At 47.9% G+C, this 25,552-nt stretch overlaps 5 protein-coding genes across 6 annotated transcripts; all 5 read right to left on the bottom strand.

The window, feature by feature from the left end:
- Window positions 1-720: 720 nt before the first annotated feature.
- On the bottom strand, window positions 721-9,135 carry rfwd3 (ring finger and WD repeat domain 3). Its single transcript, XM_084671701.1, has 13 exons — window positions 8,913-9,135; window positions 7,569-7,899; window positions 6,783-7,119; window positions 6,578-6,712; window positions 6,235-6,438; window positions 5,415-5,506; window positions 5,038-5,152; window positions 4,309-4,531; window positions 3,811-3,961; window positions 3,157-3,333; window positions 2,673-2,887; window positions 1,996-2,213; window positions 721-1,702 (listed from the first exon to the last, which is right to left on the bottom strand). Exons 2-13 carry the CDS (start codon window positions 7,871-7,873, stop codon window positions 1,559-1,561), a joined length of 2,316 nt encoding a protein of 771 aa, XP_084527827.1. The 5' UTR covers window positions 7,874-7,899; window positions 8,913-9,135; the 3' UTR covers window positions 721-1,558.
- A 560-nt stretch (window positions 9,136-9,695) lies between these two features.
- Window positions 9,696-14,632, bottom strand: LOC146258102 (mixed lineage kinase domain-like protein). 2 transcript variants are annotated; one of them, XM_084672380.1, is made up of 11 exons: window positions 14,531-14,632; window positions 13,286-13,790; window positions 13,020-13,103; window positions 12,526-12,700; window positions 12,235-12,329; window positions 12,007-12,142; window positions 11,521-11,605; window positions 11,275-11,414; window positions 10,483-10,532; window positions 10,235-10,375; window positions 9,696-10,100 (listed from the first exon to the last, which is right to left on the bottom strand). In XM_084672380.1, exons 2-11 carry the CDS (start codon window positions 13,731-13,733, stop codon window positions 10,054-10,056), a joined length of 1,401 nt encoding a protein of 466 aa, XP_084528506.1. In that variant the 5' UTR covers window positions 13,734-13,790; window positions 14,531-14,632; the 3' UTR covers window positions 9,696-10,053. The 2 variants fall into 2 exon arrangements, with proteins under 2 accessions (XP_084528506.1, XP_084528507.1); XM_084672381.1 differs by lacking the exon at window positions 14,531-14,632 and having other exon boundaries at window positions 13,286-14,245.
- Window positions 14,633-15,141: 509 nt separating this feature from the next.
- LOC146258101 (transmembrane emp24 domain-containing protein 6-like) lies at window positions 15,142-16,646 on the bottom strand. Its single transcript, XM_084672814.1, has 4 exons — window positions 16,437-16,646; window positions 15,840-15,966; window positions 15,508-15,662; window positions 15,142-15,374 (listed from the first exon to the last, which is right to left on the bottom strand). Exons 1-4 carry the CDS (start codon window positions 16,644-16,646, stop codon window positions 15,153-15,155), a joined length of 714 nt encoding a protein of 237 aa, XP_084528940.1. The 3' UTR covers window positions 15,142-15,152.
- A 232-nt stretch (window positions 16,647-16,878) lies between these two features.
- On the bottom strand, window positions 16,879-20,627 carry LOC146258100 (transmembrane emp24 domain-containing protein 6-like). The gene is made up of 4 exons (XM_084672766.1): window positions 20,415-20,627; window positions 18,946-19,072; window positions 18,636-18,799; window positions 16,879-17,265 (listed from the first exon to the last, which is right to left on the bottom strand). The coding sequence occupies exons 1-4, from the start codon at window positions 20,625-20,627 to the stop codon at window positions 17,032-17,034; spliced, it is 738 nt and encodes a 245-aa protein (XP_084528892.1). The 3' UTR covers window positions 16,879-17,031.
- Window positions 20,628-20,925: 298 nt separating this feature from the next.
- LOC146258099 (palmitoyltransferase ZDHHC7-like) lies at window positions 20,926-25,394 on the bottom strand. Its single transcript, XM_084673192.1, has 8 exons — window positions 25,255-25,394; window positions 24,633-24,717; window positions 24,141-24,440; window positions 23,673-23,797; window positions 23,391-23,487; window positions 22,975-23,056; window positions 22,570-22,700; window positions 20,926-22,377 (listed from the first exon to the last, which is right to left on the bottom strand). Exons 3-8 carry the CDS (start codon window positions 24,432-24,434, stop codon window positions 22,198-22,200), a joined length of 909 nt encoding a protein of 302 aa, XP_084529318.1. The 5' UTR covers window positions 24,435-24,440; window positions 24,633-24,717; window positions 25,255-25,394; the 3' UTR covers window positions 20,926-22,197.
- Between the last annotated feature and the right edge of the window lie 158 nt (window positions 25,395-25,552).

The raw sequence follows: 25,552 nt of genomic DNA, 5'->3' as shown, positions 1-25,552 counted from the left end.
GTGAGGTAAAGGATTGTTTAAAGTGTAAACACTTCAGACTCAGCGTTTTGACCTATGTTGGTAAGAACACACCACCCTTAACTGGACATACTTTATTTGTTAGTTGGTCACGTCATTGAACAAACGTGTACTATATGATACAGAGATGGCATAATTAATAAGTGTTTTGGGTTTTGATCATGTCTAAAGACAAATTATTTAGTTGTTCAGGCTTGCCACACTGTTCAGCAAATGTTCGAACCCTAACCCTCGCTCCTACCCTAACATTGGCAAGCCATTAAAACAGCAAGCCCTGGTCAGTCTTCAAAAGCTCTCCGATTTCAGTACAACACCGTTTGTAGCGTGGCACAACTGCCCATGAACCATCTCTGCAGGTTGGGATGTCTGCCATGGGCACTTGCCCAGTTCAATGTTTACAAACATTAATTTATGTTGTCAATAGGTCACAGATTTCGGTACAACACATGTTTGTAAATCTCAGCGCCTGCTTTACCAGACAGGGTGTCCTTGGAGCCATCAGGAAAGACCAGAAGTTGAAAACCAGCTTCAATACAGACACATTCTTGAATATGTCAGCGTGCTCGTTGTTAGTAGCCTCCGGCATAGATGCACAAATTCTAGACTGGGGATCCCATCGAGAAAAAGACAAGATGGTAGCCTATTATTCACAATTATGATTACAGACTCTTTAAATATATCACAATAATTACTCACACAGAAAACATTGAATAGGAATTTTTATTAAATTTTAAAATAGTACACAATAGTAAGAGTGAAATATATACATATGCACTTATACAATTTCCTTTGGAAACAAAGTAGAGAAAATAAAGACAAAACCAGACAATCTCTTTCTAACACCCGGTCCATCAGTGAGGGCTTGTCTGCTGATGAAACTGATCTGAATATGGGATGTTAACGTGCTCAAGGACTCCTGACTCCAACCAGATGAAGACCAACAGCCATGAAAAGACAAAGCACTGTCCAGGTCTGCAGAGACCAGGTCTGCAGAGACCAGGTCTGCAGAGACCAGGTCTGCAGAGACCAGGTCTGCAGAGACCAGGTCTGCAGAGACCAGGTCTGCAGAGACCAGGTCTGCAGAGACCAGGTCTGCAGAGACCAGGTCTGCAGAGACCAGGTCTTGTCTTCTAAGTGTATCCACACATGAGGTCTAGCAACTGCAGCTGTATATTCCTGTCACATCTGTTGTGGCATTTTGAGCCCTTTACCACTGTTCAGGAACACCACATTCTCTATGGTTCAATCTGCTTCCGTCTGATGAAAACAGCTTAATGTAAACATTTAAGACAGTGGCATATCTGTTCAGGCACTCCAGTTACCTGCTAACAGCAGAGTACAATAACCACTAGGAAGTCTGACCCAAACGATAATATCTCTGCTCTGTTGTGCTCCTAGTTTCTTTGGGACAGGATGAGACTGTACAAATGAATGTCATTCATACAAAACAATGGCTTAAATCGTACACTGGATGAATGCTGGTTTGTTTGTGAGTCCTTCCTACTTCCTGTGTGTTCTTCCCACTTCCTGTTCTACTCTGTCACTCCCACTTGTAGATCTTCAGCATCTTCTCTGTGAGCGAGGCCAGGTAGCTGTCCTGGTTCACCTCGAATGGGCAGATGTCCAGCACAGGCAGGTCTGCTGGGAGCTTCTGGACCAGGGCGCCGCTGCTGGCGTCCCACACCTGGAGACCGACAGGAAGGGGCGGGACAGGAAGGGGCGGAACAGGAAGGGGCAGGACAGGAAAGGGGCGGGACAGGAAAGGGGCAGGACAGGAAGGGGCAGAGGTGTCATTATACATGGGTGGGGGCTTGTCCCAGACACTTTCTGAAAACTGCTAAATCTGCCTCCCCCCTCCACAAACACATTTTTTAAATAATTAATCACATATATTAGATCAATGCTGTTAGTTAAGTGTCTATTAAGCGTAGTCATTTCCTAGCACCCCTTGTTCAGAACACGTTCATGATCTCCTACCATAGTGGAGCTGGAGGCCTCGTCTCCTGCACACACCAGCGAGGAGCCCCCCCCCCCAGGGCTCCTGAACACGGCGTTCTTGGTCAGCAGCTTGCAGGAGGCGCCGGCGTTGAAGGTCTGGACGGGGTAGCAGGAACAGCTGGGCTCCTGGGCCGAGTCCAGCTGGGGGGTCCGGGCCAGCTCCATCAGAACGCAGCGCAGGTAGGCGCTGGAGCGCCCTGGGGGACACCAGCACAGACAGAGACAGGTCAGAGGACTCACCTTTCACTGCGGCTGGTTTCAGACACGTTTGATCCTCCTACAGCAGGGCTGTCAAACTCCGGTCCTCGAGGGCTGCTGTCCTGCATGTTTTAGATGTTTCCCTGATCCAGCTCACCTGATGCTAATGAATGGTCGTTATAACAACCCATTTAATTGAATCCGGTGTGTTCGAGCAGGGAAACATCTAAAACATGCAGGGCAGCGGCACTCGAGGACCGGAGTTTGACACCCCTGTCCTAGAGGATTGCTTAAATAATCAACTTAATAACGCATTCATTTAGCATTTTTTTTTCCCCCCTAAGTGACATACAGTATAGGGAGGGATTTGAACCTGCAACCTTTTGATTTACTGTCCAAACACTAACACAAAGCTGCACCCCCCCCATGCTCCACACCGGGGTCCCCCCTCTACTGACCTGGCCTGTAGGTGACCAGACAGTGCCTGCTCTCTGCCTCCACCTGGATGTCTGTACAGCCGCCGGTCTCCAGGGGCAACAGGTGTGGTCGGTAGGTGGTCCCGTCCAGCTGCTCCCAGAAGCAGCCCCCCTCCAGGGAGCCTGCGATCAGGCCTCCACAGGGGAAGGAGCTAGAGGCAGCACGAGGCACGTAGGACAGGGAGGCAACAGGACACCTGGGGGGAGGGAGGGGTGGAGGAGGGGGGAGGGGTGGAGGGAGGGAGGGGGGGAGGGGTGGAGGGAGGGGTGGAGGGAAGGGTGGAGGGAGGGGTGGAGGGATGGGTGGAGGGATGGGTGGAGGGAGGGAGGGGTCAAAAGCGCTCCATCAGGGTTTTGGCTGAATACTACATAACCGTCTGTGTGTGTGTGTGTGTACAGTATATGATCTGTGTGTGTGTGTGTGTACAGTATATGATCTGTGTGTGTGTGTGTGTGTGAGTCTGACCTGGAGCGTAGGGGCTGCAGCTCGTGCACGTGTGTGCTGGTGTCTCTGGTGTCGTACACCAGCACAGAGCCGTTACTCAGGCCTGCATACACGTAGGTGCTGTTGTCCAGGCACCAGCAGCAGCTCCACACCGGCTTGCCTGTGTTGTAGGTCTGCACCACCGTGTTGGTGATTAGGCTGGAGGGTTAGCATTAGCATGTTAGCCACTACAGACACAACCATAGGGTCTATACAGATGGTTTCCCATATGAATAATGGTCAAAGTAGCAGATATTAAACTCTGCACTATAGTTATATTGCTTGTATTCCTGATCCATGAACAGTTCATTAAGTGGCTGTGTTCATTACGACCCATCTGACTGTTGGATGTTGTGCTGCCACAAAATGCAACAACAAGCCACTCTATATTTACAGAGCTAGCTGGTTTCTTTAAAGTTGCAGTCCAAGGAGAACTTCATGGTTAGTTTGATGGTGTAGTTAGCAAGCTACCTGGTTAGTTTGATGGTGTAGTTAGCTAGCTACCTGGTTAGTTTGATGGTGTAGTTAGCTAGCTACCTGGTTAGTTTGATGGTGTAGTTAGCTAGCTACCTGGTTAGTTTGATGGTGTAGTTAGCTAGCTACCTGGTTAGTTTGATGGTGTAGTTAGCTAGCTACCTGGTTAGTTTGATGGTGTTGTCCAGGGCAGCAGAGAGCAGTAGGCTGTCGGCCTGACTGTTGAAGGCAAGGCCTCGTATCTGCTTGATGTGGATGGGTACATACTGGCAGGCCTTCATGGTGACTGTGCTCACCTTCTTAACCCCGCAACCTGAGGGCGGGGGGGGGGGGGAGAGAGACAGGAGAGAGAGGGAGAGGACAGATGATCAGTCAGGGTTGATTTAATTCTGAGAAATCTCTCATGTCCTGGAGTGCATTTCCGTTCATTCACACCCAGTTCCCAGATGTTTCGAAAACACGCCTTCAGAAATATTTTCACATCCATGAAAAATAACAATGTAAAAAAAAAAATATATACATTATATCATGATGCAGCTTTAACAGTAACTCCTGAAGCGAAACTGTTTCGATGTCACAGATTACACTCCATTTCCAACACCTAGACGCATCATTCCTCAGTGAAATGTGGTTATGGAGTGGTGGTCCAGACAGGCTTACCAGGGACCAGGGTGGCCTGGGGGGAGGGCTGGGAGGCCAGCAGGCAGCTGAGAGGCTCACAGTAGGACAGGACCCTGCACCCCCCCGCCTGGGAAACCAGCACAGCCTTCGAGAACACGTAGTGGTGGCCTCCCTGGCTGCCGTCCTGCCTCTGGCCTTGGAGGGAGGCCCCAGGGGGCTGGGAGGACCGGCCTCCTGTCTGGGCCATCAGGGTCCTCAGCTCCTAAAGGAGGCAGGACAAAGGAAACAAGAGATGTTTCTGTGGAAGGACCTTTAGGACAACATGGGAGACCATGTCAGGAATGATGACAGTTTCCACACTCCATGGTGCTGGTAGAGGGGAGAGTGAGGTTCTGGAACAGGTGAACCAGGGGTCAGGTGAAGTGAACCAGGTGTCAGGTGAGGTGAACCAGGTGTCAGGTGAGGTGAACCAGGGGTTAGGTGAACAAGGTGTCAGGTGAGGTGAACCAGGAGTCAGGTGAACCAGGAGTCAGGTGAACCAGGAGTCAGGTGAACCAGGGGTCAGGTGAGGTGAACCAGGGGTCAGGTGAGGTGAACCAGGGGTCAGGTGAGGTGAACCAGGGGTCAGGTGAGGTGAACCAGGGGTCAGGTGAGGTGAACCAGGGGTCAGGTGAGGTGAACCAGGAGTCAGGTGAGGTGAACCAGGAGTCAGGTGAGGTGAACCAGGAATCAGGTGAGGTGAACCAGGTGTCAGGTGAGGTGACCTACATGCAGCTGCCTGCGTAGTTTTCCGTTCTCGTCCGTCACCACCTGCAGCTGCAGACGGAACTGAGCAGATTCCAGCTCGGCCTTCCTCCGCCGGGACTGCTCCTGTTCCAGAGACCTAACCACACAGCCAACAGGTGTTTGTTATTGTGGACAGGTGGATCCTACATCATAGAACTGTGGCTGTCATCAGCACACAGTACGCTACAGTAGGAGCCCATATTTATGAAGGGCTAATAAGTACGAATATATGAACAGATGATAATGTAACAGCTGATTGTGATCACCACGAGCACACACTAAATCTCATTTCTTGTCACGGCTACACAGGAGGAGTCTAACCCAGCCGCCCGCGGGCTCAGTGCGGAGCTGCTACGTACTTCTTCATCCCCTCCTGCTCAGTGTTGTCCAGCGCTCTCAGCTTGCGCGCGTACAGCAGCACGATGTCTGAGCGCTTGGCCTTCTTGTTGCACTGCAGACACACAGCAGAGTCTTGTCATTTGGGGGGTTACCGTGCCAAGTCCCAGATGTTGATCTCATCTGCTTTTACTAACAGAGTCACTAGGGTTTAACATTGAGAAGTTGATTTAATTTCAGTTTATAGTTTAAGGTTGTATTTAACTTATTTTTGGGTATGCTGTTCATTTAGGTTCCAAATTACTTCAGGAGGATTACTTAAACTGAAGATTATAACTGCTGCTATCTTGCCAGGTAATCATCCTCCCGATCCCCATCTCATCTGCAGAGATTCCAAGGCAAAACCCCTCCACCTCCTAACTCAGCCCCTCCTCCTCCCAGCTCCTCCTACTCCTCCTCCCTCCTCCTCCTCCTCCCAGCCCCTCCTACTCCTCTTCCCAGCCCCTCCTACTCCTCCTCCCAGCCCCTCCTACTCCTCCTCCTCCCAGCCCCTCCTACTCCTCCTCCTCCCAGCCCCTCCTCCTCCCAGCCCCTCCTCCTCTTCCTCCCAGCCCCTCCTACTCCCAGCCCCTCCTACTCCTCCTCCCACTCCTCCTCCCAGCCCCTCCTACTCCTCCTCCCAGCCCCTCCTACTCCTCCTCCTAGCCCCTCCTCCTCCCAGCCCCCCCTACTCCTCCTCCCAGCCCCCCCTACTCCTCCTCCCAGCCCCTCCTACTCCTCCTCCCAGCCCCTCCTCCTCCCAGCCCCTCCTCCTCCCAGCCCCTCCTCCTCCCAGCTCCTGACCTGAGGGCACTTGGCGTCCTGGCCTTGGCTCTTCACCCAGCGCTCGATGCAGGTTTTGCCGAAGAGATGTCCGCAGCGCAGCGTAGCCAGCCGGTGGTCCCCGGCCGAGGTCCAGGGCTCAAAGCAGATGGAGCAGGTCTCCCCCTCCCCCTCCTCTTCCTGTCTGGGGGGAGCCCCCACCACAGCCAGCGGAGCTAGCACAGACTGGACACCAGACATTGAGATCTTCTGATGCTAAACTCAGACACATTTAACTTGATGTACTGCACTTCTATGTTTGTCCTGTGACAAAGCCCTGTAGTAAAGGACGTTGGACTTTCATGGATATTCTAGATCGTCTTACCTCAGAAGATACTTGAGCTCTCGCCTCTGCCCTCTCTTCCTCTGTCCCCTCTTCCGCTGCCAGCAGAGAGGACAGTGTAAACACTGTGTTCGCAGCTGTGGGGATGACAGGATGAACACTGTGGCATGTAACTCTCTACACTTTTGTATATTTGACAAGCATGTGATCCCAAGGGCCTCTGGAAAGCCTTCAGTGTCTGCAGTACCTGCGTGGCTGTGCTGCTGTGGAGGGGCAGCAGCGACGGCAGTACCTGCGTGGCTGTGCTGCTGTGGAGGGGCAGCAGCGACGGCAGTACCTGCGTGGCTGTGCTGCTGTGGAGGGGCAGCAGCGACGGAGGGGGGAGGCGGGGGCTTGTGGGTAACGTGGGATCTGGAGGCTCCGTCGGTGCCGGAGGCTCCGCCTCATCTTCTGATTCGCTGATCTCCGTCGCGCTTCCTGAGTCAGGCTCCGCCGCACTGGCTGCTGGGACTCGTAGTAGGAAGTCCCTGAAGCGGCCAGAAGGAGCAGTGGTCTGGCTTGGGTAGTGGACTCTGAGACCGGGCCTTGAGAAACACAGACAAGGTAAAGATATGAAGAGACCTGGTTGACGTTACCTGATTGATGTACATGCCTGCATACATAATCATAAACAGCTTGTGCTTGTAAAAGGGGTGTGGCCATTCTGAAACCAAGACCGGTGATTGGTCGACCTCCACACGTCCACGGTCCCGTGGCGCGGTTCGGAAGTTGAGTAAATATAACACATTAACTATTTTATTGTCTTCCAACTGAGTGTGTCACGTGACTATTTTGATCCAGTCATGATCGAATGATTGGTTAAGACCAGGGCCAGTCAAATTAGCTCAACACGGATTTCAAAAAATTGGTCTGAACCTTACCATGTATTTTGAGAATCGTTACACCCCTAGCTAGTAGCAGTGCTCAAGGCTGGTCAACAGAGCAAACATGCACTGAGTTCCAGTCGTTCTGAGCTCCAGTCACCCGGCAGTACCTGGCTCTCCTGTGCGTCCTCACTCCCTGGCTGGCTGAGGCAGTGGCCCGGGCTGACTGGGCCCCTTCGGCCCTTCGGCTGAACGCCCAGGTGGTCAGGAGCCGAGGCGGGTCACGGACAGCAGTGTCTCTCTCGTCCTCATCCTCGACATCCGTGCTGCTGCCAGAGTCTGGGATGATGATGGGGCCCTGGTCCTGCTCTGGTGCTGCAGCAGGTGACTGGACCCGCGGCAGGACGGCTGCGTCGGACTGCCTACTGGAGCCCTGCAGCTGGAAGTCAACTTCCATGGCCTCCATGAGCTCCATCACACGACGGTCCGGTTTGGTGGATACTGAGGATTGTGAGACAAACACAGAGCCATGCTGTTAATGGGCCCAGCTCTGGGGCACGTTTAACACAGACTGTTTCTTAACTCCGACCACCGAAATACTGTTGGAACTATAAGTTCGCTGAGCCTTGATATTCTGCTGTACTTTGTATTTACGATTTGTACGTCGCTTTGGGGAAAATAGCCTGTTAAATTAATAAAATGTAGTGTTTTGGGGGAAATGCTGAACTGTGGTAGAGCTTGCACTATATTACTGGTGTCATGCAAAAAAAAATAGCTAGCGAGATCATTTAGCTTGCTTCGTACTATATCCACATAACACAATGGTCAGAACCAGCAGGGTTTGATGCAAATCAGAACGTGATCACAAAGCAAATAACATCACTAATAAGCTTGCACAGTACTTACTTAACTACCTTCACAACGTTTCATATTAAACTAGCAAAATGTCATCGTCAATGAAATTGTTTGGCAACGTAGGATAGCTTACTAACTAGCTAGCAAGTCCAGATACTGTGGTCTACATGCAACAGTAATTTGTCAGGAAAAAAACAATCCACACCATGTGGGCATTGTGTCGTATTTGTATTAGTTATGTTAACGACGTTACCGGAGGGAAATGCAATTCACATTTATAGTCAGGTAGCTATTTACCGCCCACCAACTCTATCTAGGTTAGCAACACTGTTGGTATTGTGTAGGCTAGAAAGATATTGCTAGCTGTCATTGCACTAGCATCTGGACTCAAATTAATGCTGAAAATTGTGGAAATAGCTGGTGCACTACTAGCTAATCTAATTAGCTATCGAGCCTTCTATGTGTACCTTCAAGCCTTTGCTGGGGAAAAAAACCTAGCTAGATACTCAGAACTGGCAAGCTTGACGCTAGCAAGCTACATGTTAACCTAGACAACTATTACACCAGTACAGCCAGTTAGCAAGTCAAGGCTAGCAACGTTAGTGCTGTGAATAAGGCTTCTGAAAGCGAAGGTTAGCATACAAGCTAGAGCTGCTTACTTGGAAATAGGCGTTTGAGTCAAATTCCATATAATACCATGACCCACTACATGGTGTTGCCAGCGTGTTAAATGAGCTGACAAACTGGTATATTGTGATTGCTAGTTCATCGCTTTCCTTCCAGTGTCATCGTGTTTGCTGGTTCAGGTCTTACGGAAAGGAAAGCTCGAACTCCCGCGCTGGTGTTCATTGCCCGCCCCGTCAATGTTTCACCATTATTATTGGTGCTGAGCCAAACTTCTAACTTGGGGTTGTAACGTGAACCATGCATTTTTCCTTCCACAAGTTCAAGTCTTTTATTATCAGGTACACAGAACAACGCAAGGTCAGCCTGGGCACTGAAATTCTTAAGACAAGACCATGCAAGCACCTGGCATAACATAACATATATAGCCTAAGTACACAGAACATAATTTACATCTATGCTGAGCTTAAATGAGTGAAACTTCCTCAAAATACAGATAGCAATAAATAATCGACTATACTAACCCTAATACTAAAACTTCCTAAATTACAGATAACAATAAATCATACACTATACTAACCCTAAAAGTACAACATTTCCTAAATTACAGATAACAATAAATAATACACTATACTAACCCTAAATGCACATACAACCTATTTAAACCCTATAACCTATTCTAACCTAAGTGGAGTACAGTGCAATAGTGCAGTGTTGCAGATCAGTGACTATGTCAATGACCATACAGGAGCCTGGTGGCGAGGTACAGTAGTTTATTGCCATCTTTGTTTTATTTCAGAGTTGATTTCATAGACATATTTCTTTGTGTATGTATCTATTTATTTACATATTTATTTATTTATTTATTTATTCAATTTTGACTAACTTGACGTTCCATAGACAACAGCTTTCAACATCCTCCTTGAATACAGATCAGTAAGAGATCGGTGGTCGATACATTTATATATCGTTCTTACCTTGAAGTTGACCCCAATTATCATTGTATAATTCGCACTCTGGGCAACATACGTGTAAAATATAAAAATGTTCGTATAAAATTCAGATAAGACAACATTATTTATCTTTCTTCAACATTGATTTCATTGCAATTTATCTTCGTTTGTTTTCCTGCTCTTCCAGGTTCAGCCGTTTGAGAAATGTTGATCCAAATTTGCATCAGTTTTCAAGATTCTCCAAGACTTTAAGAAGTTTGTCTGCAAGCACTGTGGAACACAACAGCATGATTTAACCTTTACAATTAAAATATACCTTCTACATTCCAAGGCCAAAGAGCCTTTAAGAAACTCGTAAGAATCTTTTATTTTTCTGTTATTAGAAACATCCCATCCTGGGTCACCTCCAGCTGTTGGTCTGAAGAAGCCATCATAGGAGCGACAAGCGTCGATCAAATCTCTCAGATCCTCAGGACAATCACCAGGTAGTGGCTCATTCATTTTGTCAACACACACCTTCTGGTAAATATCCTCGACTGAGGCATCTGAAATTACATTTTTGAAGAGACAGTCACCACAATAAACTGAAACATTTCCAGTAGTCATCTATATATATATACACTATTTTTACAATCATACAATAATATGATACCTTTGAATGGAATCATGCGGGTTGCAATCTCCCACAGGACAATGCCAAAGCTGTCAAGTAAAACGAGCAGAGCAGATATCAATTTAATTCATAAAGTATTTAATTAGAATGAATTCATTTAATGTCGCACACTCTCACACCCCCACTCACTCGATCCTTCATTTGTGTCTGGCACTGTTAGAGCGTGCTGACCTGTATATCTCACAGGCTTTGGTGTAAGGACAGTGTTAGAGCGTGCTGACCTGTATATCTCACAGGCCTTGGTGTAAGGACAGTGTTAGAGTGTGCTGACCTGTATATCTCCCAGGTCTTGGTGTAAGGACAGTGTTAGAGCGTGCTGACCTGTATATCTCACAGGCTTTGGTGTAAGGACAGTGTTAGAGCGTGCTGACCTGTATATCTCACAGGCCTTGGTGTAAGGACAGTGTTAGAGCGTGCTGACCTGTATATCTCACAGGCCTTGGTGTAAGGACAGTGTTAGAGCGTGCTGACCTGTATATCTCACAGGCCTTGGTGTAAGGACAGTGTTAGAGCGTGCTGACCTGTATATCTCACAGGCTTTGGTGTAAGGACAGTGTTAGAGCGTGCTGACCTGTATATCTCACAGGCCTTGGTGTAAGGACAGTGTTAGAGCGTGCTGACCTGTATATCTCACAGGCCTTGGTGTAAGGACAGTGTTAGAGCGTGCTGACCTGTATATCTCACAGGCTTTGGTGTAAGGACAGTGTTAGAGCGTGCTGACCTGTATATCTCACAGGCTTTGGTGTAAGGACAGTGTTAGAGCGTGCTGACCTGTATATCTCACAGGCCTTGGTGTAAGGACAGTTGATGTTCACCAGCTGCTCAGGGCAGCTGTAACAAAGCATGCTGCTCTTTCTGGTCTTCGTTTTCTTCAACGACGTCTCTGTCTTTGCCAACTCAAAGCCACTCAGCTGAAACCCGCGCAGATGACATGGTTTGTGTCAGAGACAGGCCAGGTGAGCGAGCACGCAGCAGAGCAGAAGGTTGAAGACACCTGAGTTGCGTCTATGCCCGTACCTTCACGATATATCCAGAAGCCACCAGGAACTTGCTGCTACTGATGCATCCGTGCACTTTGAACTTCTCTTCTGATTGGTGCAACCTGTAGTGGTAAAACATCCAGCTTAACGTACATGAGCACTCCAATTATTGCAGATTAAAAAGAAAACACATTTAGAGTAGGTATACCAGGGGCGTAGCCACGGGCACAGGCCTACCCAATTTGTTCTAAGGCCTACCCAAAACATGAAAATATCTCTGAAAAATTATGCACTGGGTGCACATCACAAACCAAATAAATTACGAAAAATGAAAAGATGCCTATCCATATTTTTCTAGGCCTACACACAAAGATTCTTTCCGCCCCTGAGGTATACAGTAGGTGTACGGTAAATGAACACTATGGTACTAGTGAACCGAATGGAAGTCATGGACTGGTAGCTTTATCCTACACTACTTCAGTTAGGTCATCATGTCAGCTCATGTTCTGTGATTCCATGTTACCTGTAAAGGCCTTGAGCTGCACCTCTACACATGTGAGCCTTGCGGTACCAGCTCAAGTTAGACTGGGAGTCCAGCACCTGCCTCAGACTGCCCCTCTCACAGTACTCCATCACGATCAGGTAGTCTGGGGACTGCCCTGCAGGGGGCAGGAGGGGGGCGGGTCATGTGATGCCGTGTGATCATGTGATCATGTGATGCTTGTCTTGTAGTCTTATGTTATTCACTCACCATCTTGGACACAGATGCCAAACATCCGCAGGATGTTCGGTGACTCAAAGCGCCTCATAGTTTCAACTTCCTTTAGAAAGATGCGTCTTATTTGACTTTGGGAGGGATTTATTATTATTATTATTTCTTTATTCCGCACACGCAAAAAAATTATATACGACAAAAAATGATATTCGACAGTTAGGAAAAAAAGCAGTTAGATGTCATTTGTATATCAATATTAAAACATTGTTGTGTTCACATGCTGGCATATTCATAACCGTATTCATCTGTCAGGACATGTTAACAAACCTTGGGGTGTTACACATGGGGTTGGTGTATCTTTTGATAGCCACTGTAAATTTATTGTACTCTCCTTTGAAGACCTGTGAGCAGGCTAAAGTCATGAAGGGCTCTTTAGGATGGTCATAACTGATCTCCTCTGGTTTGATCTCTCGGATGTTTGGAGAAACGCAAGGTTTCTTCACTGCAAATAAGAGTCAGACAACACAAAGTAATATAGTACGTATGGACATGGAAGAGGATCTGAATCTAAGAATCGGGTTTGTTGACAGGTAAGTTTACAAGTATGAGGAATTTGCTTTGGTTGGTGCAACAATAAACATATAGAAACCAAGGAGGCTTGACTCTGATCAATGGATTCTAAAGCACACAATTAAATCTGTTCTAGAACACAGCATCTACTGCAGCTATGTTGGTCTACTGGAATTTTACCAAAGATTACCCTTACATGGCTAGCAAGAAATGTAATCGCCAAGTCTTTGAAGCGCAGTTACAATACGTACAGGATTCCAGCATGGCTTTGATATCTTGCACATCTTTCTGAGTGGCGTCCACACTTTCCTTGGTGTCCTCCACTGTCTGTAGCACTGTGGTATAAAGACACACAACCTTGAAAATGCAACCAGTCAAACCTTGAGGTGATGTACTGAGAGACTTGACCATGACTGTGAAGACAAACCAATCCTAAATGTGAAATTGTTTTTACTATATGGCTTACACTTTGGTTGGGTAAACAACTTTCCACACAGTTTAGTGAAAGTAAACTCACTTTTCTCCAGCTCCAGTCGATCAACCTTGGTGTCTCTCTCATCCTGTGTCCTCCGAGTTTCCTCCCTGAAACTATCCAGATGCTTATCCCTCTGTTCCACCTGCAGAGCGAGGGAGAGCACCTGGGCTGCGTCGTTCAGACGCTCGTTCAAACTGCCAATCTCCTCTCCGTGGTCATAAGCCCGCACGATGCGCTTCAGGAAACGAGAGTCAACATATTTCTGGACCAAGCCTTGCGCGCACTCAAGCGTGATTTTGAGTTCGTTAAGACCTTTCTTCACGATGTCAGGGTTTGGTCCAAAGCCACTCTTCTGGATCACTCTGACCAGCTCTGACAGAGCAGAGACACGAGCGGCCAAGCGCTGACAGCGTTCCTTGTTGGCTTTCACTTCCTGACACAAATCATAGAGCTTCTCCGCTATGGACAAGATGGGTTCAATAATATCCATGTCTAGCTGGAGAGAGATGAAGGAGGGGAAGGACAATATGGACCGAGTTTGACTGGTCTTTGGCCAGATACAGAGAGAACCAAAGTTACATAGAGCCAAAGGAAACAGGAAAAAACATGTATTTCATAAGTTTGCAGGGATATTTAAAACATACAATATAATGTCTATAAAATTTATCATTTTTTACTTAAGGGTCTGTTTAGAACTTCCTTCATAACACACCGTGACCGATTCATCCCTCAATAACATGGGCATGACAAAGATTCCGGAATGACACTGAAAACTGTGAATGTCATTATTACTGTTAGAGAATCTCCGTTAAACCCTATACGTCAACAACTTCCGTAAAACCAATAACGAAACTCAATTTCCTGAGCAAGTTGCTAGAAACGCTTACATGATGTGCCCCCTCTACAATTTACGAAAAAAATAAACAAGAAGACCTGAAACAATTTAAACTTACAGCAACTACAGTTAGCTTGTGACAACATTTGCTTTTTGTTATTTAAAACTTGCTATATAAAACTGTTCAGTCAGTTTTCTCTCAAAGCATGTTGAGATGCGAGTTGAGATGAGAAATCCTGTCAAATTAACAAAGCCCTGTTGTACGGTATGTTAAATTAGCTTTCTTATAATAACAGAAGTGGGGAAAATATAGAATACATAATTTTAAAAGCAATTTATATTTATAGCAGTGTATATATAGCTCTATATATTATTTACTTAGAAGCATATTTAAAAGCAAAAGATCTTTGCTTTCAAAACTCTGAAAACTGTTTAATTATTAGCAAACATACCTGTTTTTGTACGTCTTGTACACTGAACGGCAGCTTAAGTATAGCCTCAGAAGAAATAATAACAATTGAGTACAGTATAAGAAAGACTAGCTGTACTGCAGGTTACTTGCCTGAACTGAAATGATGACACGCGTTCCTCTCAGCAGCGATCGTTCCACCAATCAGAGAGCAGCTCCAGACGACCTTTCCGCCTCCTGTCAAGGGCCTCACGGACATAATAAAGATCTTTATTAGGGCCTTGTGCATAGGTTGCTCCTCACACTGCTGATTGGATCAGGCCTGCTGCCTTACCTGATTGGTATTCCAAGCTTCACTTAAGATGTCCTCCACCTCAACAAATCAATAGGAACAGTAAATCAATACTTTTAAATTTGGTGACTGCATCATAGATTTATGAAAAGTATTTATTGTTGCTCTAAAACCAACCATCTTACAATTATGAATGATCACATCGTCACAAGGTAGTAGTGTAGCTATATTAAAATGTGTTGTTTTTTAACAATCTTCCCACAACGATCACACGGTGTAGTGGCAATTCTTTTTATTATTTTAAACCTTGAAACAATAATTATTATTCTTTAAACATGAAAAATAAGGCTATTTGGCTCCTATGCAAGATGCCTTAGCAGCGCGGTCTCTTGGTGTCTGTCTGGAAGAGCCTCTTCAGGAAGAACATCTGCAGGAAGCCTGTCAGGACGATGACCACGCTCTGCGCCGCGGACCACCAGGTCACGTAGGTGAAGTTAGAGAGCAGGAGATAGTGATCCGCTCCTCTCCTCATTCGGGCAAAGTTGTAGAGCCTCCACATCTGGTAAATGTGTCTTTGCAACTTCTTGGTGCTCTCCTAGACAAGATACGCACACTCGGTCAGGGTTTTTACTGCACGGACTGGAATGAAAAAACAAATATTTTTCCCAAATCCATGAGACATTTGTTAAAATTGATTTGAAAGAAAACATCCCATCTCTTTTAGATACCTCAATATTGGACAGAGTGCTGTTAAGGATTCTGTATCCTTCTTCTGTCTCCTTCCTGGCTTCCTCAAAGCCTTCGTAGAAAACTCCGAAACTAAGAAAGACTCTCATTCCCCCAAAGTTATTGTTGTAATTGCCCAGACACATCTTATAGAAACCTATTGAAAGGAAATCAGGGAGGGATACATTATTCAAGGCACCCCAGATTGGAGTCTGGACTTATTCAGTAAGGCCAACACAGCCACAACCAATCAATCAATATTTTAAGAAGTGTAATATATTTTTAAGATGCGCATGTTAAGAGTAACTCAGATGAGATGATTGGCTGCCCATACCTGTGACCTCAGTGACAAAGTGGATCTGACCGAGGGTGTTGCTGCTCGAGGCCATGAGGGAGCCATCTGGGGCGGTGACAGTGACAAAGAGCTGGTGGTTACTGGCAATCCCTGTCACCCACTGCACCTACACACACAAATACACACACGTACACACATACACACAAATACACACACGTACACACATACACACATACACACAAATACACACGTGTACACACAGATACAGACACACACAGCCTTTAGGTAACCGAACCACTTTATTATATTTCCATCAAATTTCTCCTCTCCTCCCTTATATCTTCCTTTTACAGGAATGCTAAGGGTTAAACTTGGCACACATTGTTAACCCTAAGATCACAAGAGGAGGGCTAGAATCTCCCACACTGGAGGTCCTGCTGATAAGCCCAAGGAGAGCAAACTGTGTAGGTCAGACTTCACTCTCAGTCTTTCAACAGTCTTTCACTGTCGTACCAAATTCCACAAACTCACAGGAAGATTATCTCATGACATTGTACGGATTCACTCGTCTCTGGCCAAACACATTGTGTACAAACGGTATACACATGCTAGACGCACATACAGGCCAGTACTCACCATGTAGGTTACGTAGAAGTTGCCACTCTGGTGGGCAAAGTGCCAAAAGCACTCTCGTCCGGAGGCTGGAACCACGATGGCGAAGTCGTACTGGTCGGACCCTCTGAACGCGCCGGGCTCCAGACGTGCCTCTGTCTTCTGCCCGGTGCCGTCATGACTGAGGAGGAGCAGGAGGGCTGGGAACCACAGTCCAACTGGCATGGTCTGCATCCACACGCTGACTGGCTGCTCTCACTGGGAAGGGAAGATGGAGGGAGCCAGTGTTGCCTTATGCTGATTATTAAGATATGGAGACAAGGAGAATGATTTACCACTCGCTCTCCCGTGATCCCAGAACTGCACCGAGGCTGTAATCAGTGGTGTGCTACTGTACTGTGTGTAAACATCACGCAAACTCAGAACAAAAGAGGCATTGTACTTATGTTTTGTATGTTTAGTTAAAAGTATGATCTTTTATTGAATTTCAATTATTGTATTACAGTATTATTGGTACTAAAAGAAGCAACACAACCAATATCAGCCCTAAATAGTGAATCTGTCTGGAGGGGAACTCCTAATTTGTGTGTGTGGAACCTGACTGGGTCCCAGTCAGGCCTCAGCATCGTGGTTTCTCTGTCTCCGTGGTGTTCTTGGTGTGGAACAGCCTCTTGAGGAACAGTAGCTGCAGGCTGCTTGCCAGGACGATGACCACACTCTGCGCTGCGGACCACCAGGTCACGTACGTGTTGTTCGACAGCAGGATATAGTAGTCTGCTCCTCTTCTCATCCGGCCAAAGTTGTAGTGCCGGAACATGTGGAAGACATAGTTCTCCACCCGGTAGGACGTCCCCTGGAGGAGTGGAGGAAGTGAGACGAGAGAAGACGGGTTGTCATGTCAACACAAATTCCAAACTGATTATAGACAGTTGTCAACACTGTGCATGAAAATTCATTGAGCTTACTCGGTATGTGTTACTCTGCAGTGCATTTTGTTCACACACAGAACATGATACCACCCTGTGCTTTGTAGAGACCACAACCCCCACACAACCACAGGACCCACCCCCAGACCAACCACAGGACCCACCCCCAGACCAACCACAGGACCCACCCCCAGACCAACCACAGGACCCACCCCCAGACCAACCACAGGACCCACCCCCAGACCAACCACAGGACCCACCCCCAGACCAACCACAGGACCCACCCCCACACCACCACAGGACCCACCCCCAGACCACCACAGGACCCACCCCCAGACCAACCACAGGACCCACCCCCAGACCAACCACAGGACCCACCCCCAGACCAACCACAGGACCCACCCCCAGACCACCACAGGACCCACCCCCAGACCAACCACAGGACCCACCCCCAGACCACCACAGGACCCACCCCCAGACCAACCACAGGACCCACCCCCAGACCACCACAGGACCCACCCCCACACCACCACAGGACCCACCCCCAGACCAACCACAGGACCCACCCCCAGACCAACCACAGGACCCACCCCCAGACCAACCACAGGACCCACCCCCAGACCAACCACAGGACCCACCCCCAGACCAACCACAGGACCCACCCCCAGACCAACCACAGGACCCACCCCCAGACCACCACAGGACCCACCCCCAGACCAACCACAGGACCCACCCCCAGACCACCACAGGACCCACCCCCACACCACCACAGGACCCACCCCCAGACCAACCACAGGACCCACCCCCAGACCACCACAGGACCCACCCCCAGACCAACCACAGGACCCACCCCCAGACCACCACAGGACCCACCCCCACACCACCACAGGACCCACCCCCAGACCAACCACAGGACCCACCCCCAGACCAACCACAGGACCCACCCCCAGACCAACCACAGGACCCACCCCCAGACCAACCACAGGACCCACCCCCAGACCAACCACAGGACCCACCCCCACACCACCACAGGACCCACCCCCAGACCAACCACAGGACCCACCCCCAGACCAACCACAGGACCCACCCCCAGACCAACCACAGGACCCACCCCTAGACCAACCACAGGACCCACCCCCACACCAACCACAGGACCCACCCCCAGACCAACCACAGGACCCACCCCCAGACCAACCACAGGACCCACCCCCAGACCAACCACAGGACCCACCCCCAGACCAACCACAGTTTGGTGACATGGATCATGTGCAACTAAAGGACATGTCTCTTTTCCCACCACAATAGAAGACAGCGTGTTGTTCAAGTCTCTGCTGAGCTCTTCCTTGGTCTTGACCTCCTCCTCCTTCTTTGTCTGGCCCTCATAGTACACACCAAAATCCAGGAACACCTGCATGCTGCCAAAACGGTTGTGGAAGTTGCTGAAGCACATTTGATAGAAACCTGGAATTCAAAACAAACTATTGTAGACTCCACATTGTAAGACAACATATAGCATGAAGGCTACAGTGAGCTACACTCCAAAACTGTGTTTTGGCTTTGAGCTGTGTATCCATTCAGGGTATGTAGAATGATTCTAACACACTGACCTGTTTCCTCAGCTGCAAAGCTGATCTGACCCTGAGCGTCATCAGCTTGGCCCACGATCAGGCTGCTGGGAGCGTTGACAGTGACTGAGAGGTGTCTGTCATGGCCCACGCCTGTCACCCACTGGACCTGGGGAGGAACACACACACACAGCACCACACACAGCATCCCACACAGCACCATACACAGCACCATACACAGCACCATACACAGCACCACACACAGCACCCCACACACACACACAGCACCACACACACAGCACCACACACAGCACCATACACACACACACAGCACCACACACAGCACCCCACACAGCACCCCACACAGCACCATACACAGCACCATACACAGCACCATACACAGCACCACACACACACACACACAGCACCCCACACAGCACCCCACACAGCACCCCACACAGCACCATACACAGCACCACACACAGCACCCCACACAGCACCACACACACACACACAGCACCCCACACAGCACCCCACACAGCACCATACACAGCACCATACACAGCACCATACACACACACACATCACCACACACACAGCACCACACACAGCACCATACACAGCACCATACACACACACACAGCACCACACACACAGCACCACACACAGCACCATACACAGCACCACACACAGCACCATACACACAAACACAGCACCACACACAGCACCACACACAGCACCATACACAGCACCATACACAGCACCATACACAGCACCACACACAGCACCATACACACACACACAGCACCACACACAGCACCATACACACACACAGCACCCCACACAGCACCATACACACACACACAGCACCCCACACAGCACCATACACAGCACCATACACACACACACAGCACCATACACAGTACCATACACACACACACAGCACCCCACACAGCACCATACACAGCACCATACACACACACACACAGCACCATACACACACACACAGCACCACACACAGCACCACACACAGCACCATACACAGCACCATACACAGCACCATACACAGCACCACACACAGCACCACACACACACACACAGCACCACACACAGCACCATACACACACACACAGCACCCCACACAGCACCATACACACACACACAGCACCCCACACAGCACCATATACAGCACCATACACACACACACAGCACCCCACACAGCACCACACACACACTCAAGCACACAAGGTGTCGCACACACAAACCACACATTGAAGTGTACATGAGGCTGAATTAATTTTCATCATAAACTCTGAGAATACTGCCCTACCCCAAAATATTGTACACCACTACAACACTGTATGGTTCAGGGCAGCTGTGTATTCGCCATATGGTGCCTGCTTTCTTGACTCAGTGACTACATCTCACAGCTTAGTGTTAAAATCATTACAGTCTCTCGGTGGTCAAATGTGTTTCTGTGCACCAGTAAGGTCGGTTGACTACTGACTCACCATGAACGTCAGGTAGAACTGCTCCCCATGATGAGCGAAATGCCAGAAGCACTCCAGGCCGGCCGCCGGGACCACGATGGAGAAGTCGTACTGGTCCGCTCCCCAGAACAGGCTCTGGTCAGAGGGGTTGGGAGAGTGCTCCTCCCCCCCAGCCGGGCTGGGTAGGACCAGCAGAACCGCACACAGCAGCCGGCACCACATGGCAATGGTCATGTCTCAGTGGAGTCGCTTGTTGAGTGATGTGTGGCAGAGGGAGTCTGGTCATTGGACAGGAAATGATTAACCCAGTCTGTGGTGGTGGGTTTGGGATGGGAACAGCTCGGTCTTGTAACAGGTGGTGTTAGGCCTCGGGCCTGTTCAAATACTTCCCTGCTGTATCATTATCAATGCTAGATGTGCTCACTAATCAGGCCTAGTGTGATAGGTAAATGTTATGTTTAACTGAAATAATGTTCTATCAAACTCTGTTAGACTAGTGATATCCAAAGTAGTAAGACATAAGACTGGTAGCTCACATAGATGTGTTTCAGTTTATTCAAGGTACCTTGTAAGGGGTTGTTCAAGGCAAAGGTTTTGTGTCAGTAATACCTACAATCAGATGGGGATCATTAGAGGTAGCAATGAAGTTCATTTAATAGCCATTCAAACAATGCTTGCAAAACCACAGAAAAATTATTTGAAAACAAGGAAAAAGACAGAATAATAGTCCAAAACCTTTTATAAAACCTTTCTACTTTGAGAAACATTCCTGGACAATGTATCCAGCTTCCTTGCACTTAAATCCTGAAGAAACAGGAGACATGTTAAAGGTAAATGACTAGATCAGTAAACCAGGACAGAGTCTGTGTGAGGGGTGTTTACACTGGACACATGTGAAAGGGCTGCACAGAACACTGTTGAGGGGAACAGGAAGCTGCACCTCCAAAGACAGGAAGCGAGCTGGACCTCCAAGTGTTCACGGTTCAGTTTTTGGTCTTGCGAAAGCGAAAAAACCATGTCCCAACAATGCGGGGAACTGAAATTTCAGTTATTGTGCTGAGGTAATACACACACACACACACAATCATACGGTATATTCCAATAGAAAAGCAAGGTCAAACCAATTTAAACCAGCTCATTCACAGCACACAGATTCCAAACAGCACAAACGTTTCTTTAAGATTGCTTCTTGTTGATTCAGAACAGCTGATTCTGGTGTTTCATTATCCGTTCCGGCAGCTGCAGCTGTGATCCATCATATCATCCACTTCTTTAAACAGATTTACCATCTATCTGAGGTCAATGACAAATCCAGCAAGGATACGCACACAGATTGGGGGATATAGAATTCTCCAGCAGGATATACTTAAAAACAAGATGATATCATAGGCATTCATTATGAGTGGTAAACTCTTTAACGCTCTCAATTCTGTTCTTCTGTTTGTGCAGCCAGAATAGAGCTCCACCTCAACAAGGACACCAGACAAACAACAAACAAGCGTAGAAACAAAAAAATAAAAGAATCTGAGTATGAAGTGCTTCCCTCTGTTTCCTGGTTGACTTCCAAACGCAAGTGAAGTCAGTGAATGTCATCGGAGCATGTAGTGGTTTCATCTGCTACACCACAGCAGTCTCCTGTCCATCTGATTTACAACAACTACTAAGTAAATACTTTGATTTATAATCCATTTCAGCTACATGGATGGAATACCCCAGAGCACCAAGTCCATGCAGTTTGGTACGCCTTGTTTCCCTGGCGATCCATCTGTCCAGTGCGTGTCCCCGGGGCGTGTCCCCGGGTCCTTCAGACGGAGAACTCGGCCCCGGCCTTTTTGGAGCGTCTGGGGAGAAGACTGCGCAGCCGGAGGCCTGCGAAGGGGTTGATCCACAGCAGGGAGGGCTGCCCCCCGAACACACTCCTCATGCCCTCCCAGCGCGTGTGGCGCTCCCAGGTGGGCTTCTCCTTCTTCAGACGCTCAATCTCCTGCAGAGCACACACACACACACGCTCTACATATTGCTGTACATATTCTCAATCTCTATATTGATCCTACCCTAGGATCAATATAGCAACATTTGGATGACAATGTGTTACGGTACATGGCAAGATTCAGTGGCACTGCCAGGGGGGGGGGGGGGGGGGGGGCATGGGCCCCCCTCTGAGCCGTCTCCTCACCGTCTCGTCGTTGCAGATGGAGTGCACCTGCGTGCCGAACATGACGGCTGTGAAGGTGAGGAAGAGGAGGCCCTCCAGACACAGGAAGATCATCAGCATCACCGTCACTGGCGGAGAGAAGTCACTGCACTCTGCAGCGGACCAGCAAACACGTCGTCACAAAGGGAAAAGCGTAAAAGCCGATCTTTAGGTTTTCTAAAAAATTACATTTAGGTGCCAAGTAACGCTGACTTGTGAGTTTAAGGTCAGACGTCAACGCCGTACAGTAATATTTAGCAAGTGCGCCGATATTAAAATGGAAGGGAAACATGATGTAACTTGAAACAAGTGGCTATTTTTATCAACAAAAGGAAATATAAACTGTGTATCAGGCAAGCTGCAATATTCTTCTGAGATATCGCTTACCGCTCCACTGGACTTTGACACAGGTTACAAACTGGTAGCCACTCAAGGCCAGGGCGTGGGTGGAGATGATGGCAATATACATCTGCAGAGAGGAAGGAGAAGAGGAACCATCACTCACGCTATAACCATACTTCCATTTGGTTCAACAACCACAATATGAATATGCAATGCTACAACTACCACACAACTAACAACCACAGCCTATCTAGACCCAAAGGCCTCTACCCTAGTTTAGCCACATCATCAGTGTGTCTCCTACCATGGAAATCACTAATCAGGGTTCCTGGCTTTCAGGCAGTTGAGAACATACAAAAAACAAATGTTACATAAAAGTTCAAAATGTTCTGTTATGAACCCAAAGCAATAGGAAGTGAGTGATCGGTGCTCATGAGGATCAGGGAGCCGTGGAGACTCACAGTGAACAGCACAAAGAAGCGCTGGTTGTTCTCCCCCACACAGTTGTTGACCCAGGGACAGTGGTGGTCCATCTTGCGGATGCAGCGCTTGCAGATGCTACAGGGGGACAACAGGGAACGGGTCAACATCAACCACACCTTACATCTCTACTGACCGAGCCGTCGGAGCTGCCAGTCTCTGGAGGAACAACACCAGTCTCTGGAGTCCTGAACAATACATGTATGTTTTTTTCAGACTAGTTGTGCCTCTGCACGGCACAGGTTGTTATGTTCCTCCCTCACCTGCAGTGGTGAGCTCTCTCTGGTTTGATGCTGCAGCATTTGGGACATTTGTAGATGACCTCTCCAGGCTTCAGCTGCAGGCTGTCCATGTATTTCTTGGTGGCGTTGCCTTTGGGTACGGCTCCCTGAATCAGACACACAGCTGGTCTCAAGTCATGTTTCCCCCAAATATCTGTCTGTTCCCAGACCTGTTCCTCAAAGGATTCCTAGAGACAGACCAGCCTTTAAAGACCCAAAACACTGTGCTTATAAAGTGATCTTTCCCTGTTATTTTCCTTCTCTGCCTTGATCCCTCTCCATATCACAACCGTAAATATATATATATAAAGTCGGGGGCTCAGGTTTAATTAATTATACATGAAACCTCTTTAAAGAATTTATTAAGAAAATTATTTTAATGGACGCATACTCAGCTGCCCCCCCCCCCCCCCCCCCCCCGAGCACCGGGCACGAGGCTGGTTCCCTCACCGGGTCTGTCAGCATGGTGCGCAGGTGTGATGCCAGCGCCAGCACTGCCAGGCAGTTGAACAGAACGCCGTTCACCAGGGCGTACCACACGTTCTTGGAGGGCAGCAACATGACGAAGGTCACCACAAAGTCGGCGTACAGCACCAGGAACCAGGTGACGAAGGCACACACCATGCCACAGCCGTCCTGGATGAACCACCCCCGCTCCCCGGCGTCGCCTCCTACCGCCCCCGCGTCGTCCCCGTCCAGCAGGTGGTGCTGCTCCACATCTCGCAACCGGTGACCCGAAGACATGGCGCCCTAGAGGAAGAGATTCAGGGAAATAAGGAAAACATAGCAGAGATGGAGAATATCTGATGAGTCACTGAATGTTGACTGATTGCAGAAACCCACAAGATGTTACATGCATTAGCTTAACCCATATATGCTCCAGAATTGGTGGCTGAACTTTGATTTCAGCATAGCACTGATTTCATGTTGTGAGTTACTCACTTTGCTGCTTTACAGTAACATTGTCTGCACTTCAAAACTATTTGGGGAATGTCCTGGTCGATTGTCCTTCAGCAACATAGCTCACCTGAAACAGGTGTGTCGATAAATATGACAGAAGACAGTAATTAAAGACCAAATAGCTACTACTACCTCGCTAACAAACCAGGATAGCTACATCCCTGACATGTTTTATATAAAATTGTATTGACATTTTACTGAAACATACAGAGGCGCAGACATTATTTGTATACTAGCTAGGCAGTGTTGTCTAATAGTCCTGATGTCAACTCAATCTGCAGCAAAAAGCTAGCTCTAACGTTAGCTAGTTACACAAATATCCTGCTTAAGAGTTAGCACTAGCTGGCTAACTATAAACTAACCGAACAAGTAAAGGTAACAACATGTCAGCACAAACGTTACGCTACTATAAAGAATATAAACAAGAATATGAATATCTTAATATTCAGCTATATCAAAAAGTATTTTAATGAAGCCTTTGTGTACCGGTTAGCTAGCCAGTTAGCCTAGCTAGACTAGCTCTGAAGGGTGGGCCACACTGATGCTCCTTGTTCTACCTTGGTCAGCATTCGCTTTACAATTTAAACATACTTAAAAGTCTTACCAACTTCAGAGTCTCCAGTTGTATCCCAATATAACCTTGCTAGTATTTTTATTTAATTAAATTCATTATAAAAAATCCATGATCGGTCATGAACTTGCGGGACAGCTGGATCAAAACAATATTTCGGAAGGTTCGTTTCCGGTGGCAGTCAAGCCCCGCCCACACACTGCTGATGGCATCAAAACCGCATTCAAAAGAGTTTTGAAAACAGATAAAAAAAAAAAAAAGAATACATACAGTCAAGCAAAATAAATCAACCAGATATAACTCTTCAATTTACATAAAAACTCATACAGCA

Source organism: Hypomesus nipponensis, chromosome 14 (genome assembly GCF_054491055.1).
Source record: "Hypomesus nipponensis isolate SF chromosome 14, ASM5449105v1, whole genome shotgun sequence".
NCBI lineage: Eukaryota > Metazoa > Chordata > Actinopteri > Osmeriformes > Osmeridae > Hypomesus > Hypomesus nipponensis.
The sequence above is the reverse complement of the archived record's forward strand: the minus strand, read 5'-3'. Positions and strand labels throughout refer to the sequence as shown.

Excerpts from the sequence above, each read along its gene's own strand:
- rfwd3 (XM_084671701.1), bottom strand. The coding sequence starts at position 7,873 with ATGGAGCTCATGGAGGCCATGGAAGTTGACTTCCAGCTGCAGGGCTCC. Across the intron at positions 5,507-6,234 it reads AGGACGCCAAGTGCCCTCAG|TGCAACAAGAAGGCCAAGCG; the intron begins GTCAGGAGCTGG and ends GTGTGTCTGCAG. Across the intron at positions 2,214-2,672 it reads TCTGGTCACCTACAGGCCAG|GGCGCTCCAGCGCCTACCTG; the intron begins GTCAGTAGAGGG and ends GGTGTCCCCCAG.
- LOC146258102 (XM_084672380.1), bottom strand. The coding sequence starts at position 13,733 with ATGGATATTATTGAACCCATCTTGTCCATAGCGGAGAAGCTCTATGAT. Across the intron at positions 12,143-12,234 it reads TGGCATCTGTGTCCAAGATG|GGCAGTCCCCAGACTACCTG; the intron begins GTGAGTGAATAA and ends TGCCCCCTGCAG. Across the intron at positions 10,533-11,274 it reads AAGGCCTGTGAGATATACAG|CTTTGGCATTGTCCTGTGGG; the intron begins GTCAGCACGCTC and ends TTTACTTGACAG.
- LOC146258101 (XM_084672814.1), bottom strand. The coding sequence starts at position 16,646 with ATGCAGACCATGCCAGTTGGACTGTGGTTCCCAGCCCTCCTGCTCCTC. Across the intron at positions 15,967-16,436 it reads ACTTCTACGTAACCTACATG|GTGCAGTGGGTGACAGGGAT; the intron begins GTGAGTACTGGC and ends TTGTGTGTGTAG. Across the intron at positions 15,375-15,507 it reads GCACTCTGTCCAATATTGAG|GAGAGCACCAAGAAGTTGCA; the intron begins GTATCTAAAAGA and ends TATCTTGTCTAG.
- LOC146258100 (XM_084672766.1), bottom strand. The coding sequence starts at position 20,627 with ATGACCATTGCCATGTGGTGCCGGCTGCTGTGTGCGGTTCTGCTGGTC. Across the intron at positions 19,073-20,414 it reads AGTTCTACCTGACGTTCATG|GTCCAGTGGGTGACAGGCGT; the intron begins GTGAGTCAGTAG and ends GTTCCTCCCCAG. Across the intron at positions 18,800-18,945 it reads CTTTGCAGCTGAGGAAACAG|GTTTCTATCAAATGTGCTTC; the intron begins GTCAGTGTGTTA and ends TTTGAATTCCAG.
- LOC146258099 (XM_084673192.1), bottom strand. The coding sequence starts at position 24,434 with ATGTCTTCGGGTCACCGGTTGCGAGATGTGGAGCAGCACCACCTGCTG. Across the intron at positions 23,798-24,140 it reads GCACCATGCTGACAGACCCG|GGAGCCGTACCCAAAGGCAA; the intron begins GTGAGGGAACCA and ends TGTCTGATTCAG. Across the intron at positions 22,701-22,974 it reads TGTCAAAGTCCAGTGGAGCG|AGTGCAGTGACTTCTCTCCG; the intron begins GTAAGCGATATC and ends GGTCCGCTGCAG.